The 14,118-nt window shown below is 38.9% G+C and overlaps 1 protein-coding gene across 4 annotated transcripts in view; it reads left to right on the forward strand.

Moving 5' to 3' along the window:
- LOC135741080 (complement factor H-like) overlaps positions 1-14,118 on the forward strand; it is a 49,918-nt gene that overhangs the window by 13,078 nt on the left and 22,722 nt on the right. For all 4 annotated transcript variants that reach the window (XM_073813578.1, XM_073813580.1, XM_073813581.1 and 1 more), the window contains exons 3-10: positions 518-700; positions 800-976; positions 2,190-2,372; positions 2,466-2,642; positions 6,853-7,035; positions 7,135-7,311; positions 11,690-11,872; positions 11,965-12,141. In XM_073813578.1, coding sequence (XP_073669679.1) covers positions 518-700; positions 800-976; positions 2,190-2,372; positions 2,466-2,642; positions 6,853-7,035; positions 7,135-7,311; positions 11,690-11,872; positions 11,965-12,141 — 1,440 coding nt within the window. The remainder of the gene's footprint in view (positions 1-517; positions 701-799; positions 977-2,189; positions 2,373-2,465; positions 2,643-6,852; positions 7,036-7,134; positions 7,312-11,689; positions 11,873-11,964; positions 12,142-14,118) is intronic.

The raw sequence follows: 14,118 nt of genomic DNA on the forward strand, positions 1-14,118 counted from the left end.
ATTAAATCCGATATATGGTAATATATTGCCTAATATATTACATGATATTTTCCAATATACTGCAGTATATGTTTGTTGCATAAGGGGTGTCCGATGAAACCGCCTATATTTTTGTCCACCTAGGATATTTGCCAGCCCAGTTATCTATAGCTGGCATTTTAATACATCATGAAGGATGTCATCCCATTTGCATGTTTTATGGGCACATGGCAATTTGTAAAATCTTAATCTAGGTTATCCCAAGTAGAAAAAGTATGATGCCTGTTATTGCCAAATAACATGCATTATCATAAAGCTTAGTAAAAGAGTGAAATTAAGTCAACAAACTTGGGTACGTTTGAAATACAATGAATGAATACAAGCACATTCTAAATCAAACTAACATCTCCACTTGTTACTTGCTACAGGTGATCTAAAACAGTAAACATACACATGAATATATAAAGAGTACCATCTACAGATTTTATGTATTTGTACACAGAAATCAATACTAAATCAGTGCCCAATTACTTCCTAGCGGTGAAATGCCCCCCAATTCACACAGAATGGGATGTGAGTGCATCGGGCAAAACAGAAGACAGAGGTTATGGTGACGTAATTCAGTTTGACTGCAAGTCTTCTGATAAAACCATAGATGGAAGTAGCAGCATTAACTGCAAGGAGACTGGCGAGTGGAGTGCATCTGTTCCAAAGTGTAAAGGTTAATAGTTTAATTTTCTATTTGTTAGTATCCTCACCCAATCATTACCTGATTTTATGCTTTATTCAAAGTAATGATGGATTTTTCCATTTAATTCAGATATATCATGTAAACCGCCTGACATAAGACATGGGAGGGTTAAGCAGATGAGAGAGCACAAGAAAGATGAGACATTACAATATGAGTGTGATCCAGGATATAAACCCGGGCAAGGAACTCCTAAGTGCACTAAACAGGGCTGGAGTCTGGAGCCAAAATGTGAAGCTGAAAGTCAAGGTAATACTTCACTGTTATTAAGAATAATACAGAAAACAGAGGAACTTCTGCGACTGAAAAAAAAAAGTTTAAAGTTACTTGGTGTTTGTATGGAGGTAGCTAAAGCTGCAATTACGTTTTTTTCTGAAATGTAAATTTTTGACAATGTGTAGTTACCAATTTGCATTTATGGCTGTAAAAGCGCCCTATGCTCCTGCACAATGTCCACAGTTTGACTATTTATTGTAATGTCCTAAAAACAGGAAGTTTAAATATAGGCACTGTTTAAACCAGGGGTCGGCAAGTAAGTTGGGCATCAGGCCTCTAAAGCGACTTACAAAGGTTAGGAAACAATAAAGCGATTTTTCATAAGAAGGTAATAATGCAAGAAGTGCTTATACCAATGTACAAGTTTTCACTATTCCGAAACAGAACCTGTTGAGAGAGTGTTAGTATTTTTTCTTTTTTTAAGGTAGAAGAGGTGGAAATGCAGTCAAAATTTGTCAAGTATTTTTGGAAAATATTAGTTTTTAGTGTTTTTTATTTAATGTTGCAAGAGATGTGGCTGACCAGAGTCTTTTAGGAAGATCATTCCACCAGCTGGGAGATGTGGAGGAAAATGAGTGGGAACGTGTTTTAGTGCCCTTTTGTCAAGGAGCAGGGAGGTGTTGATGATATGTGTGAGTGTCGGTGCATTTGCAAACAGATTTTTGATATCTCCAACGCTGTTGCCATGACAATGCTTTAAAATTTTACTTCATAATCAGCCATATTTAAGGCTCTAGGCATGTTAAGAATGACATTAACATTTTCATAGTTGTCGACTGTTGAGTGTGGGCTAAAGCTCAGATATGGGCGTGGCTCTGTAGCAGTTCTGTAGTGCCGCCTTTCGTCTAAAATGTTGAGTTTTACCTACAGTCCTGATACTTGGTACATATATTGATTACTCCAAAGAACTCCTAAGTGCACTTAACATGTCTGGACTCTGTACTCTGTAAAAACAGGAAGTCGAAACAAAGGCATTGTTTACACCTTCGAAGCGGAGGGGTGAGTGGTGGACTATGCCATTGGTTGCAGTTCGCAACCTCACCAGTAGATGCCGCTAAAATCTACACACAGCATCTTTAATGAAGAATTATAATCTTCCAGTGCTCTGTCAACAGAGTGCCATCTACAGGTTTGATGTATTTGTACACAGAAATCAATACTAAATCAGTGCCCCATTACTTCTTAGTGTGGAAATGCCCCCCAATTCACATAGAAGGGGATGTGAGTGCATCGGGCAAAACAGAAGGTGGAGGTTATGGTGATGTTATTCAGTTTGACTGCAAGTCTTCTGAAAAAAGTATAGATGGAAGTAGCAGCATTTACTGCAAGGGGACTGGCGAGTGGAGTGCATCTGTTCCAAAGTGTAAAGGTTAATAAATTTATTTTCTATTTTGCCTCACACAATCTTTACATGATTTTATGCTTTATTCAAGGTAATGATGGATTTTTCCATTTAATTTAGATATATCATGCACACCGCCTGACATACAACATGGGACTGTTAAGCAAAAGAAAGAGCACAAGAAAGATGAGACATTACAATATGAATGTGATCCAGGATATAAACCCAGGCAAGGAAATCCTAAGTGCACTAAACAGGGCTGGAGTCTGGAGCCAAAATGTGAAGCTGAAAGTCAAGGTAATACTTCACTGTTATTAAGAATAATACAGAAAACAGAGGAACTTCTGTGACTGAGAAAAAGACTCAATAACTTCAATTCAGTTCAATAACTGAAATGACGTTTTTCAGAATTGGTGTATAGTTGAGTCAAATTGTAGTCTGTTCGTCGTTCTAAACTCAGAAGACCTCCGTTCATCTTTGGAACATAGTTTAAGATGTTTTAATGTTAGATTTAGACTGAGCGCTTTTGTCTCAACCACGGAAAATCTATGTCCAGAATGTAAACGAACTTGGGCGCACAAAAAAAATAAAAAAAATAAAAAAGAAGCTAGGGCGGAACAAATAACAGTCAACCGCGTCGTACGTCAGCCGCGTCACTGGCTTGCTCCACTTTATGCGGCACTGCAGTCAGATGACGTCAAAGTACCGCAAGAGCTCTTTAAGAAATTTTAGTGAGTAGTTTAATTTCGACAGCAGCATACCAGCACCAAAACAACATATGCTGGTCTTGCTGGTATGACCAGCATGGGATGCTGGTGCTAATGCTGGTTTGGTGCTGGTTTAGATGGTGTTCACTAGCAAACCAGCACCAAAACACAACATATGCTGGTCTTGCTGGTATGCTGGTTTTTTCAGCAAGGCTCTCAACAACCTGGTCTCTAATGGACAGGGGAAGGTGCTGAACTGCCTTCTTTCTGAAGTCAACTATCATCTCTTTTGTTTTAGATGTATTGGGGATTAAGTTATTGGCCTCACACCACTTCACCAGCTGTTCTACATCTCCCGATAACCAGTTTCATTCCCATCAGAGATAAGACCTACTACAGTGGTATAATCTGTGAATTTTAACAATTTAACTGATATTAAATTGGACGTACAGTTATTGGTATAAAGAGAGAATTAAAGAGTAGACAGGACACGTCCTTGTGGGGTGCCAGTGTTAAAAACCCTGGTTGATGACATATTCATTTTAACAATATTGTTTCCTACAGGACAAAAAATTCAAGATCCATTGACACAATACAGTATTAACACCTATGGCTAGAAGAGAGTTATACAGCCTGAAATAATAGTGTTAAAAGCTGAACTAAAATCAAGGAACAGGACACAAGCATATGTATTCTTAGACTCAAGGGGCCCTATTTTAACGATCTGAAATGCAAGTGCGAAGCGCAAAGCACAAGTGAGTTTGTAGGCGGATCTTGGGCGCTGTTGTTATTTTCCCGACGGGAGAAATAACTCTTGCACCAGGCGCAAATCAATAAGGGGTTGGTCTGAAGTAGGTTCATTATTCATAGGTGTGGTTTGGGCGTAACGTCAAATAAACCAATCAGAACGCTATCCAACATTCCCTTTAAACGCGAGTGCGCAAGTTCCATGGCGGGTTGCTATTATTATGACGGATTTACCAGGCGCACGCCAGGAGCGGTTCACAGCCGAGGAGACCCACGCTCTTGTAAGAGCAGTCAAAGACAGAGAAGTTGTTTTGTATGGGGATGGGAGAAACCCGCCCAAATCAGCATAGGTTAAACAGGTGTGGGAGGAAATAGCCACAATTGTCTCATCAGCTGGCATCCCCATCGTTGCGCCAAGCGCTACAATGATGTCAGGAGACGGGGGAATCCCAAGCTTGCCAGCATAAATCAGGCAAGCCGTGTAACGGGAGGTGGATCTGCCTCAGGACCTGACGCCAGCAGAGGACATCGCTGCGTCCACCCTCACCGCTGAAAGGGTTTGGGGCTTTGAAATCGGACCCAAGAAATGCAATCAAGGTCCAACCCCAAAGTACTTACAAATCAAGTTCATATACATTAAGGTTTCTTGTGAAAACATTTTAATTATTATTTACATAAAATAACAAAATACAGCCACACAACAAACTTATGAAAATATTTTAATCGTTATTTGCATGAGAATTTTTTAACGCAGCCACACAATAAATAAAAACTATCACCACAATGTTCACCACTATGATTCCCCTTATCTCGTGTATTAATATTTTTTAGTGTAAAAATTTATGATTTGCAAAAATAACTGTTGCATCTGTGTAGATTAGATAAGCAAAGTGTGTGTGCGTTGTGCACGTTATACATTATGGTCAAGCATGCGCCCTTAAATGGACTGACTGACTGCATTTTTTATATAGCGCTTTTAACAGACCTAAGGCCATCCAAAGCGCTTTACAAATAGCCTCACATTCACCCATTCACTCACACATTCATACACCGACGGCGGTGTCAGCCATGCAAGGCGCCAGCCAGCTCGTCGGGAGCAGTTGGGGTTAAGTGTCTTGCTCAAGGACACCTCGACACTTGGTCTGGTGGAGCCGGGGATTGTACCACCAACCTTCCGGTTTGTAGACAACCTACATGAACCACCAGGCCACTGCCGCCCCAAAATAGCATAATGAACCACGCGCAACGCGCCACTGACTTTAGACTAGTTTTTTTTGGTCAGTGGCGCAATTGTTTTTTGAAACTGCAAAATAGCATCAGGGATGGTTTGCGCCGCAACACGTCTCCTTTTTTGCGCTGAACCGCCCAGGGAGCTCAAGTTCATTTCCTAATTTGCTGACGTGCGTCTGTGGAGGGAAAAACCCGCTGTGCGCCAATGCAAAATACGAATGATACATGCGTCACTGACAAAGTCAATTGCGCTGGGTGCAAGATAGGGTCCAAGATGTTGGAGAATAAAATGTGCACCTAATGACACTGCATCATCCATTCCCCTATTTGGCCTGAAGGCAAACTGATTAAGATCCAGTGTAATATGCACTAAGTTCCTACAGACTAAGCGCTCAAACACCTTCATAACAACTGATGTGAGTGCAATAGGCCTGTAATCAGTGAGGCAGGTGATGTTATTCTTCTTAGGAACTGGAATAATCATAGCCGATTTAAGTTGAAGATATGAGTATGGGAGTGAGCTGGTCTGCACAGCTCCTTAGCATAGCTGGTGTGATACCATCAGGCCCCTCTGCTTTCCTGATGTTTTAATGGTGGAGCAACCTCCTGACATCATGCTCTAAGATTGGGGGGATCTACCAGACCCAGGTGGGGAGAACTGAGAGAGTTTATCTGAGCTTCACTGGACTCAAATCTGCAGTGAAAATCATTAAACCGCTCAAGAATGGTAAATGGACTGCATTTATATAGCGCTTTCATAGACCAATGGCCATCCAAAGCGCTTTACAATTTTGCCTCACATTCACCCACACATTCATACACCGACGGCGGTGTCAGCCATGCAAGGCGCCATCCAGCTCGTCGGGAGCAGCTGGGGTTAGGTGTCTTGCTCAAGGACACCTCGACACTTGGTCAGGTGGAGCCGGGGATTGAACCACCAACCTTCCGATTTGTAGACAACCTACATGAACCACTCAACCACTGCCGCCCCTCCAAGAAGGTATGGATCACAGTCTAAGAGGCTGTTTACATTAACATGCATTTTCGTCGTTCGGATCACAAGTGGACGACGTTAATCCCAGGCGAAACGGTGTTCAAAACGTTTTGAATGCATCCACTTTCAACCACATTCAGAGGTATTCGAAACCCCTTGCAATTAGATTGCTTTTGTAGTGTAAATGCACATGTGGTTGAGTGTGTTCGAACAGCCACACGCGACCGCCTTCCCTCCGCCCATTTATCTAATCATGAGTCTTTTCTGACTTCTGGGGTGAAAACACGGTGAAAAGCACTATTTTTAGCCTTTCATTGATAAAACTAAAGCAGCTGATCTCCAGAGTTTCGTTTTGAAAGCGTTTGAAAGTTGCGCGATCCTATTTCAGCAATTGCAGAATGAATGAGGGCAGTAAGCTCGTCCTTCTTATTTGATTGCAAAACGAACGTTGGAGAAAGTGAGGCTCGGGAGGGCAACCAGTGCCCCCGGTGTCTTAACCGAACCAATGCTCCTCCTCGCTCTCGGGCGATGTTTTGGGTGTTTCCAGGTGAAACCAGGGTGTGGATCTGGCTCAAATGTATGTGAAACTGACAAATTGTCTCGGATGTAAATAAGTTTGGCTCGTCATACCGAATTAATCCATCGCAGAACTCCAAAAATAAACAAAACAACAAGTAGACCAAACAGAGAGCAACACCGAGTCGCCATAGTGCAGCACCATCTTGGAAGCTTATAATCTTCCAGTGCTCTGTCAACAGAGTGCCATCTACAGGTTTGATGTATTTGTACGCAGAAATCAGTACTAAATCAGTGCCCAATTACTTCCTAGTGTTGAAGTGCCCCCCTATTCACATAGAAGGGGATGTGAGTGCATCGGGCAAAACAGAAGGCGGAGGTTATGGTGACGTTATTCAGTTTGACTGCAAGTCTCCTGAAAAAAGTATAGACGGAAGTAGCAGCATTTACTGCAAGGAGACTGGCGAGTGGAGTGCATCTGTTCCAAAGTGTAAAGGTTAATAATTTAATTTTCTATTTATCAGTATCCTCACCCAATCTTTACATGATTTTATGCTTTATTCAAAGTAATGATGGATTTTTCCATTTAATTCAGATATATCATGCACACCACCTGACATAAGACATGGGACTGTTAAGCAGAAGAAAGAGCACAAGAAAGATGAGACATTACAATATGAGTGTGATCCAGGATATAAACCCAGGCAAGGAAATCCTAAGTGCACTAAACAGGGCTGGAGTCTGGAGCCAAAATGTGAAGCTGAAAGTCAAGGTAATACTTTACTGTTATTAAGAATTATACAGAAAACAGAGTAACTACTGTGACTGAGAGAAAGAATTTACAGTAAAGTAAATAACAGAATGACGTTTTTCAGAATTGGAGTATAGTTGAGTCAAAATGTAGTCTGACTCTAATGTCCTGAAAACAGCGAGTTGAAACAGAGGCACTGTTTACACCTTTGAAAGGAAGGGGTGAGTGGTGGACTATACTGTTGGTTCCAATTCACAACCTCACCACTAGATGCCGCTAAAATCTACACACAGCATCTTTAACGAAGCATTATAATGTCAAAATCAAAGATTTTATTTAGCCATTTTAACAATACAGTTGGGAGGAATTTGTCTTGGTATGCTCACACATACAACTTAATTAACAACAACACAGTAACACTACAAACAATTCCACACATACCCCCAATAACATCAAATACACAGACATAAACAACACATATTGCACTTTAAGTGTCTCAGTGTATAAGCTAGTCCATAAAGTCCTTGATGTAAGACGCACAAGGCAAATAATACCAATAAAGCATATGGATTTCAAATTGGGTTAAAGTGAGGGTAAGTGGTGGGAAGACAAACAGTACGACCAGGTCATGCAAAATTTATTGCAAGCATTCAATGTTCTAGCTTCAGACCATGTTTAAATAACATATGGCCTGGGGATAATACTATCTCTGAAGCGTGATGTTCTGCTGATAATGCGTCTGTACCTCTGTAGGGTGAACAGGTAATTTGCTGGGTGACGGGGTCGGTGGGGAAGTTCCTCCCCTTCAAAATAATTCTGGTGTAGTAGTGTGAGGCTATGGTAGGCAGACTACAGCCAATGATCTTAGAGGCTCTGCTCACTACAGTGACCATTTGGTGGGCTGTGGACCGCATGCCCCTTCACGACACATTGAAGGATCTATCTGAGAGCTAAGATTTGAACCATTGGAGAGGAGTACCTGTGATCCCCAGAGATGATAGGATAACTTGTAGGATCTGATGGTTGACTGTGTCAATGGCTGCCGACAGGTCTAGCAGAATCAGAACCGAGGATTTGGATTTTATCTTAACTAACTGTAATGCTTCTTTGACCGACAACAGTGCCGTTTCATTGAAGTAGTTGCATTTTACTGCTTGTTATCTAGTAGGTTGTTCAATGATAGAAAGGAAGATACCTGGATAAAAACAGCTTTCTCAAGTGTTTTCCAACTGAACTGAAAGAATGAGACAGGTCTGTAACTGTCAGTGAGAGAGGGGTTAAGTGTGGATTTTTTTCAGCAGCAGAGTGACCAGGGCCTGTTTAAAAGTAAATGGAAATGTGCCGTGAGCAGGGAGGTGTTGATGTATGTGTGAGTGTCTGTGTATTTGCAAACAGATTTTTCAGATCTCCAACGCTGTTGCCATGGCAATGCTTTTAACTTTAACTTTATAATCAGCCATATTTAAGGCTCTTGGCATGCTAAGAATGACATTAAATTTGGCACATGTATCATAGTTGTCGACCGTTGAGTGTCAGATATGGGCGTGGCTCTGTAGCAGTTCTGTAGCGTCGCCTTTCATCTAAAATGTTGAGTTTTACCTAAAGTCCTAATACTTGGTACATATATTGGTTACTAAGTGCACTTAACATGTCTTGACTCTGTACTCTGTAAAAACAGAAAGTCGAAACAAAGGCATTGTTTACACCTTCGAAGCATAGGGGTGAGTGGTTTGCAACCTCACCACTAGATGCCGCTAAAATCTACACACAGCATCTTTAATGAAGCATAATAATCTTCCAGTGCTCTGTCAACAGAGTGCCATCTACAGGTTTGATGTATTTGTACACAGAAATCAATCAATCAATCAACAAATTTTATTTCGGTCCTCACACATAATTTCCAAAACAAACAAAATGTATACATACATATCAACCGAAAAAGGTGCAGGCTGAAGCTTATGCTTATTTTGCCTACCCTTTATACATAATTACGCAATAAGCAAAACTGGTACATTCAAAATAAACATACAGTTACATAAGACAATTTATGAAGATATAAATGCAAAGGTACACAAAGTGAAAACAAATAGAAAAAAAATATAAAAAAATAATAAAAAATTTAGATAAATTATATCGTACTTAATTATTCATATAGGTTTTTGTAGTTATTTATTACCTTATTCTTAAACATTTTCTTAAATGTACTGAGTGATGTACACAATTTTAATTCCTTGTCACAATTATTCCATATTAACTCCTTTAACAGACATACATCTGTTTTTGTATTGGTTCTTGCCCTTACTTTTATAAACATATACATTCCTCTAAGATTATAATGACTTTCTCTTATTTTGAATATCCTCTGTACACAATTTGGAAGTAAATTCTTATAAACTTTATACATGACCTGTGCAGTATAAAGGTTAACTAAATCAACAAATTTTAAAGCTTGTAAATTTATACATAATTTATTTGTTGGTTCATAATAGTCAGCCCGTTTTACAATCCTTATTGCTTTCTTTTGTAACATAAATATTGGTTTTGTATTAGTTTTATATGCATGTCCCCATACCACCACACTATAAGTAATGTATGGAACTATGAGAGAACAATACAATGTATATAATGTTTTTTCATTTAAAATATGTTTTATTCTATTTAATATCACAATGGATTTAGACATTTTTGTTTTTACATGGTTTATATGTGGTTTCCTGCTTAATTTATGGTCTATTGTAACACCCAAAAATTATATTCATATACTCTTTCTATTTCCGTCTTACAAATCTTAATTTTAGCTTTGATATTACTTTGTCGATTGCTGAATATTATGAACTTTGTTTTAGTCAAATTCAATGAAAGTCGATTATCATCAAACCAACTTTTTAAAGCCATCAATTCAATTTTAACTGTTTTCAGTATAAATTTGTGTCATCAGCAAACAATACCATTTTAAATTTTTTTGACACTTTACAAATATCATCTATATACAATACAAACAATGTGGGACCTAACACCGAACCTTGTGGAACACCACATGTAACTTTCATTAGATCAGATTTAATATTTTTTATTTGTACAAACTGATATCTATCCTCAAGGTAACTACTTAACCAAGAAAAGGCTTTTCCTCTTATACCATATCTCTTCAATTTCCTCATTAATAAACTGTGATCAATAGTGTCGAAAGCTTTTTTTAAATCTAAGAACACCCCCACAGTATATTCATTGTTATCCATAGAAGTGGAAATCTCCTCTACCAGTTCCATCACTGCCATTGTGGTCGACCTATTTGCTCTAAAGCCATACAAATAATTTCTCTAAGATTTTTGAAAATTGGGAGAGCAGATAAATGGGTCTATAATTGGAAACAAGATGTCTATCACCATTTTTAAAAATAGGGATTACCTTGGCTATTTTCATGTTAATTGGAAATATGCCTGTTAAAAATGACTGATTGCAAATATATGTAAATGGTTTTACTGTGTATAATATAATGTTTTTTAATAATGACATGTCAATATCATTACAATCAGTAGATGTTTTGTTTTTATAGTTATTGACAATGTCTATTATTTCCATCTCATCAGTTCCCCTAAGAAATATTGAACATTTATTACTAGAAATATTTACTTCATCTACCCTGTCTCCAGTTTGCTGTTCCACAATCTCTTTTGCTAATTTATATCCAATATTTACATAATACTCATTAAATTGATTGACAATATCCTTCACTTCATTTGTAATTATTGACTCATCATTTACAAAATAATTTGGGTAATCCACCTTTACCGTTTTCTTTTTAATGATACTGTTGAGTACTTTCCATGTTGCTTGAGTATTACTCTTATACCTTTCCAATATTTGTTGATAATAATCTTTTTTACTAAATCTTATAATGCTTATTAATTTATTTTTATATGTCTTATTTTTATCTTTATTCTAGTTATTATAAATTTCCTATATAAAGCATTTTTCTTTTTACATGCCTTCTCTATTCCCTTAGTAATCCAAGGTTTATCATCATTTTTGCGCTTCTTTACAATTTTCTTAGACAAACAATGTTTTTCATATTGCCCAGTTAGTATGTTCATAAAAGCATTATAGGCTCTATTAGGATCTTTATTCTCATAAACCTCACTCCAGTTTTGTTTCTGTAAGTCTTCCCCAAGGGCAGCAATGGATTCTGGCGTTCTATGTCTGATCATCATATAGTTATTAGTACCATTTTCATTTATTTTTGTAAATAATTTTTGAAAGATCGCAAAAACCGGAAGATGATCTGTCATATCATTTATAAATAATCCACCTACTATTTTCGCTTCATTTTCATTTGTATATATATATTATCTATCAATGTAGCAAATCAATACTAAATCAGTGCCCAATTACTTCCTAGTGTTGAAATGCCCCCCAATTCACATAGAAGGGGATGTGAGTGCATCGGGCAAAACAGAAGGCGGAGGTTATGGTGACGTTATTCAGTTTGACTGCAAGTCTCCTGAAAAAAGCATAGATGGAAGTAGCAGCATTTACTGCAAGGAGACTGGCGAGTGGAGTGCATCTGTTCCAAAGTGTAAAGGTTAATAATTAAATTTTTATTTTCCCTCACCCAATCTTTACATGATTTTATGCTTTATTCAAGGTAATGATGGATTTTTCCATTTAATTCAGATATATCATGCACACCGCCTGACATACAACATGGGACTGTTAAGCAAAAGAAAGAGCACAAGAAAGATGAGACATTACAATATGACTGTGATAAAGGATTTAAACCCAGGCAAGGAAATCCTAAGTGCACTAAACAGGGCTGGAGTCTGGAGCCAAAATGTGAAGCTGAAAGTCAAGGTAATACTTCACTTTTATTAAGAATAATACAGAAAACAGAGTAACTACTGTGACTGAGAAAAAGACTTTAACCCTCTGGGGTCCGACCATTTTGGGACACTGGCAGAGGTTGTGACATGCTCTTACATTTGGTCTTTTTTCAGTTCGTTTCAAACATAATAATGGTAAGTGTATCATAACACTGCGTTCAGCACAATCTGGGCCACAATATTATGTGAGCTACATGTATGTACATGTTTGTATTTTTGAGAGAATAATGTTTATGCATGGTTTTTAAAAAAAGCAAAATATTTAAGTCCCTGATATAAGTCCACAAATCCCATACTAAACATGTTTTAACAAGACTTTTCTAAACAGAATCTAGGAGTCTAGAGTTTTTCTTTAAAATGATGTGAAAATCATTCTGCCTACTCATTCACATAAAACAATATATTGATTTAGAAATTGTAAGACACTTTTTGTTTAGAGGGGCCGTATGTGAGAAGGATTGATTGACAGCTAGCAAACAAAAGCTCGCATAATGAGCTGCATAATGAAGCAGGAATGTGAGAAGAAACTACAGTAAAGAATGTGAGGACAAAAGGAATATATACATGTTTGTTTGTGATTTTTTTAAGAAGTTAACAATATAATCAAAATAGAAATGAATGTCAGTAGGACATTTTCAGTTTATTTGGAAACAAACCCTATTTTCATTCATCATTCATTTCTCTTTTATTCTTTCAAACACTTAACTTGTATAATCTAAGAAACTGAGACACAACAGAGCTGCTCATGTGGCTCATGTTATTATATAACTTTATGTCCAAAAAGTGTGAATTAGTTTTTCCACTTCATAGTTTTGTACTGATGAGAGGGAGGCAGACCTGTAAGAGAGTTATAAACAGCATCAATACCACATAAGCTACATTACATACATAACTGATGGGTAAATGATAGCACTACATCCAGATAAACTATCATGTACATAAACTAAATTCAGAACATCTCAGATAAACATCTGCAGTGATTAGTTTTATAAAAAGCTGTTTTCAGATGCCCATCGGTCATCTAGCTTCTGTTTGTAACGCGTTTCTGTAAGCGCGTACGAACTTTAAAAACACATCGTCAGCACTCGCCCCCTAGGCCGAAGAGGAGAGCCCTGGATGAAAGAGAGTGAGCTGGTGTCGGTGGACGACTGATACTTTCATACATACCTGGACGGCGACTTGTAATTCCTTCCTCTGCCTGATGGCGATAAGAAATCTGTAAGGAGAGAAGATTGGCTGTGAGTATCGTGTGAAGTACTGAAGGAGTAGGACTTTAGATCGGCTGCTGTGTGGAAAGGTGTACGTGCTGTATTGTGTATGATCATATGCTGGTGAGTGTTCACAGATGCCCGCCCCGGTCTAGATCTCTGGTCCCGCTGTGGAAGAGAGGAGAGGGAAGCGATAGGCCGTCGCATACAGTACACCCCTGGCAAGGTGCTTTAATTCTGACTACCCACCGCTGAGATCTTATCTGCGGCCATGCTAGGCCCCACGTGTAACAGCCCTGTCCTGTACTTCCACCTGCTCCCCTGCGCCAAGTCCAGTGGTGATGTATGTTCCTTACCTGCTCACTGAAGTATCCTATTATTAACGAAGCTCTGTGTGTGTGTTTTGCTGCCAGCCTGTAGTTTTGAGCCAAGGGCTCTGTGTTGACGTGAGACTGTGTCACGACATGTTGGAAGTCCCCGTCCAAGTGTGTTCATCAGGAATCCGTCCTAGTGAGGAGGATCAGAAGTTTGTGTGTGTACTTACGCTCTCTCTCGTCTTCGAAGGCCCACGGAGCTAAAGCTGTACCCCCGCTGCCTCCGGGCTGGTGAGTCGCGTCTGTCTAAAGTTACAGCTACTTCTCCTGTGTACTCGCCTGTACGTCCAAAGCCACGAGCCCAGAGCAATTGCCCAATACACTTACCTGTACGCTCAAAGCCAAGAGCCCAGTGTACTCACCTTG

The sequence above is a fragment of the Paramisgurnus dabryanus genome, chromosome 24 (assembly GCF_030506205.2).
Source record: "Paramisgurnus dabryanus chromosome 24, PD_genome_1.1, whole genome shotgun sequence".
NCBI lineage: Eukaryota > Metazoa > Chordata > Actinopteri > Cypriniformes > Cobitidae > Paramisgurnus > Paramisgurnus dabryanus.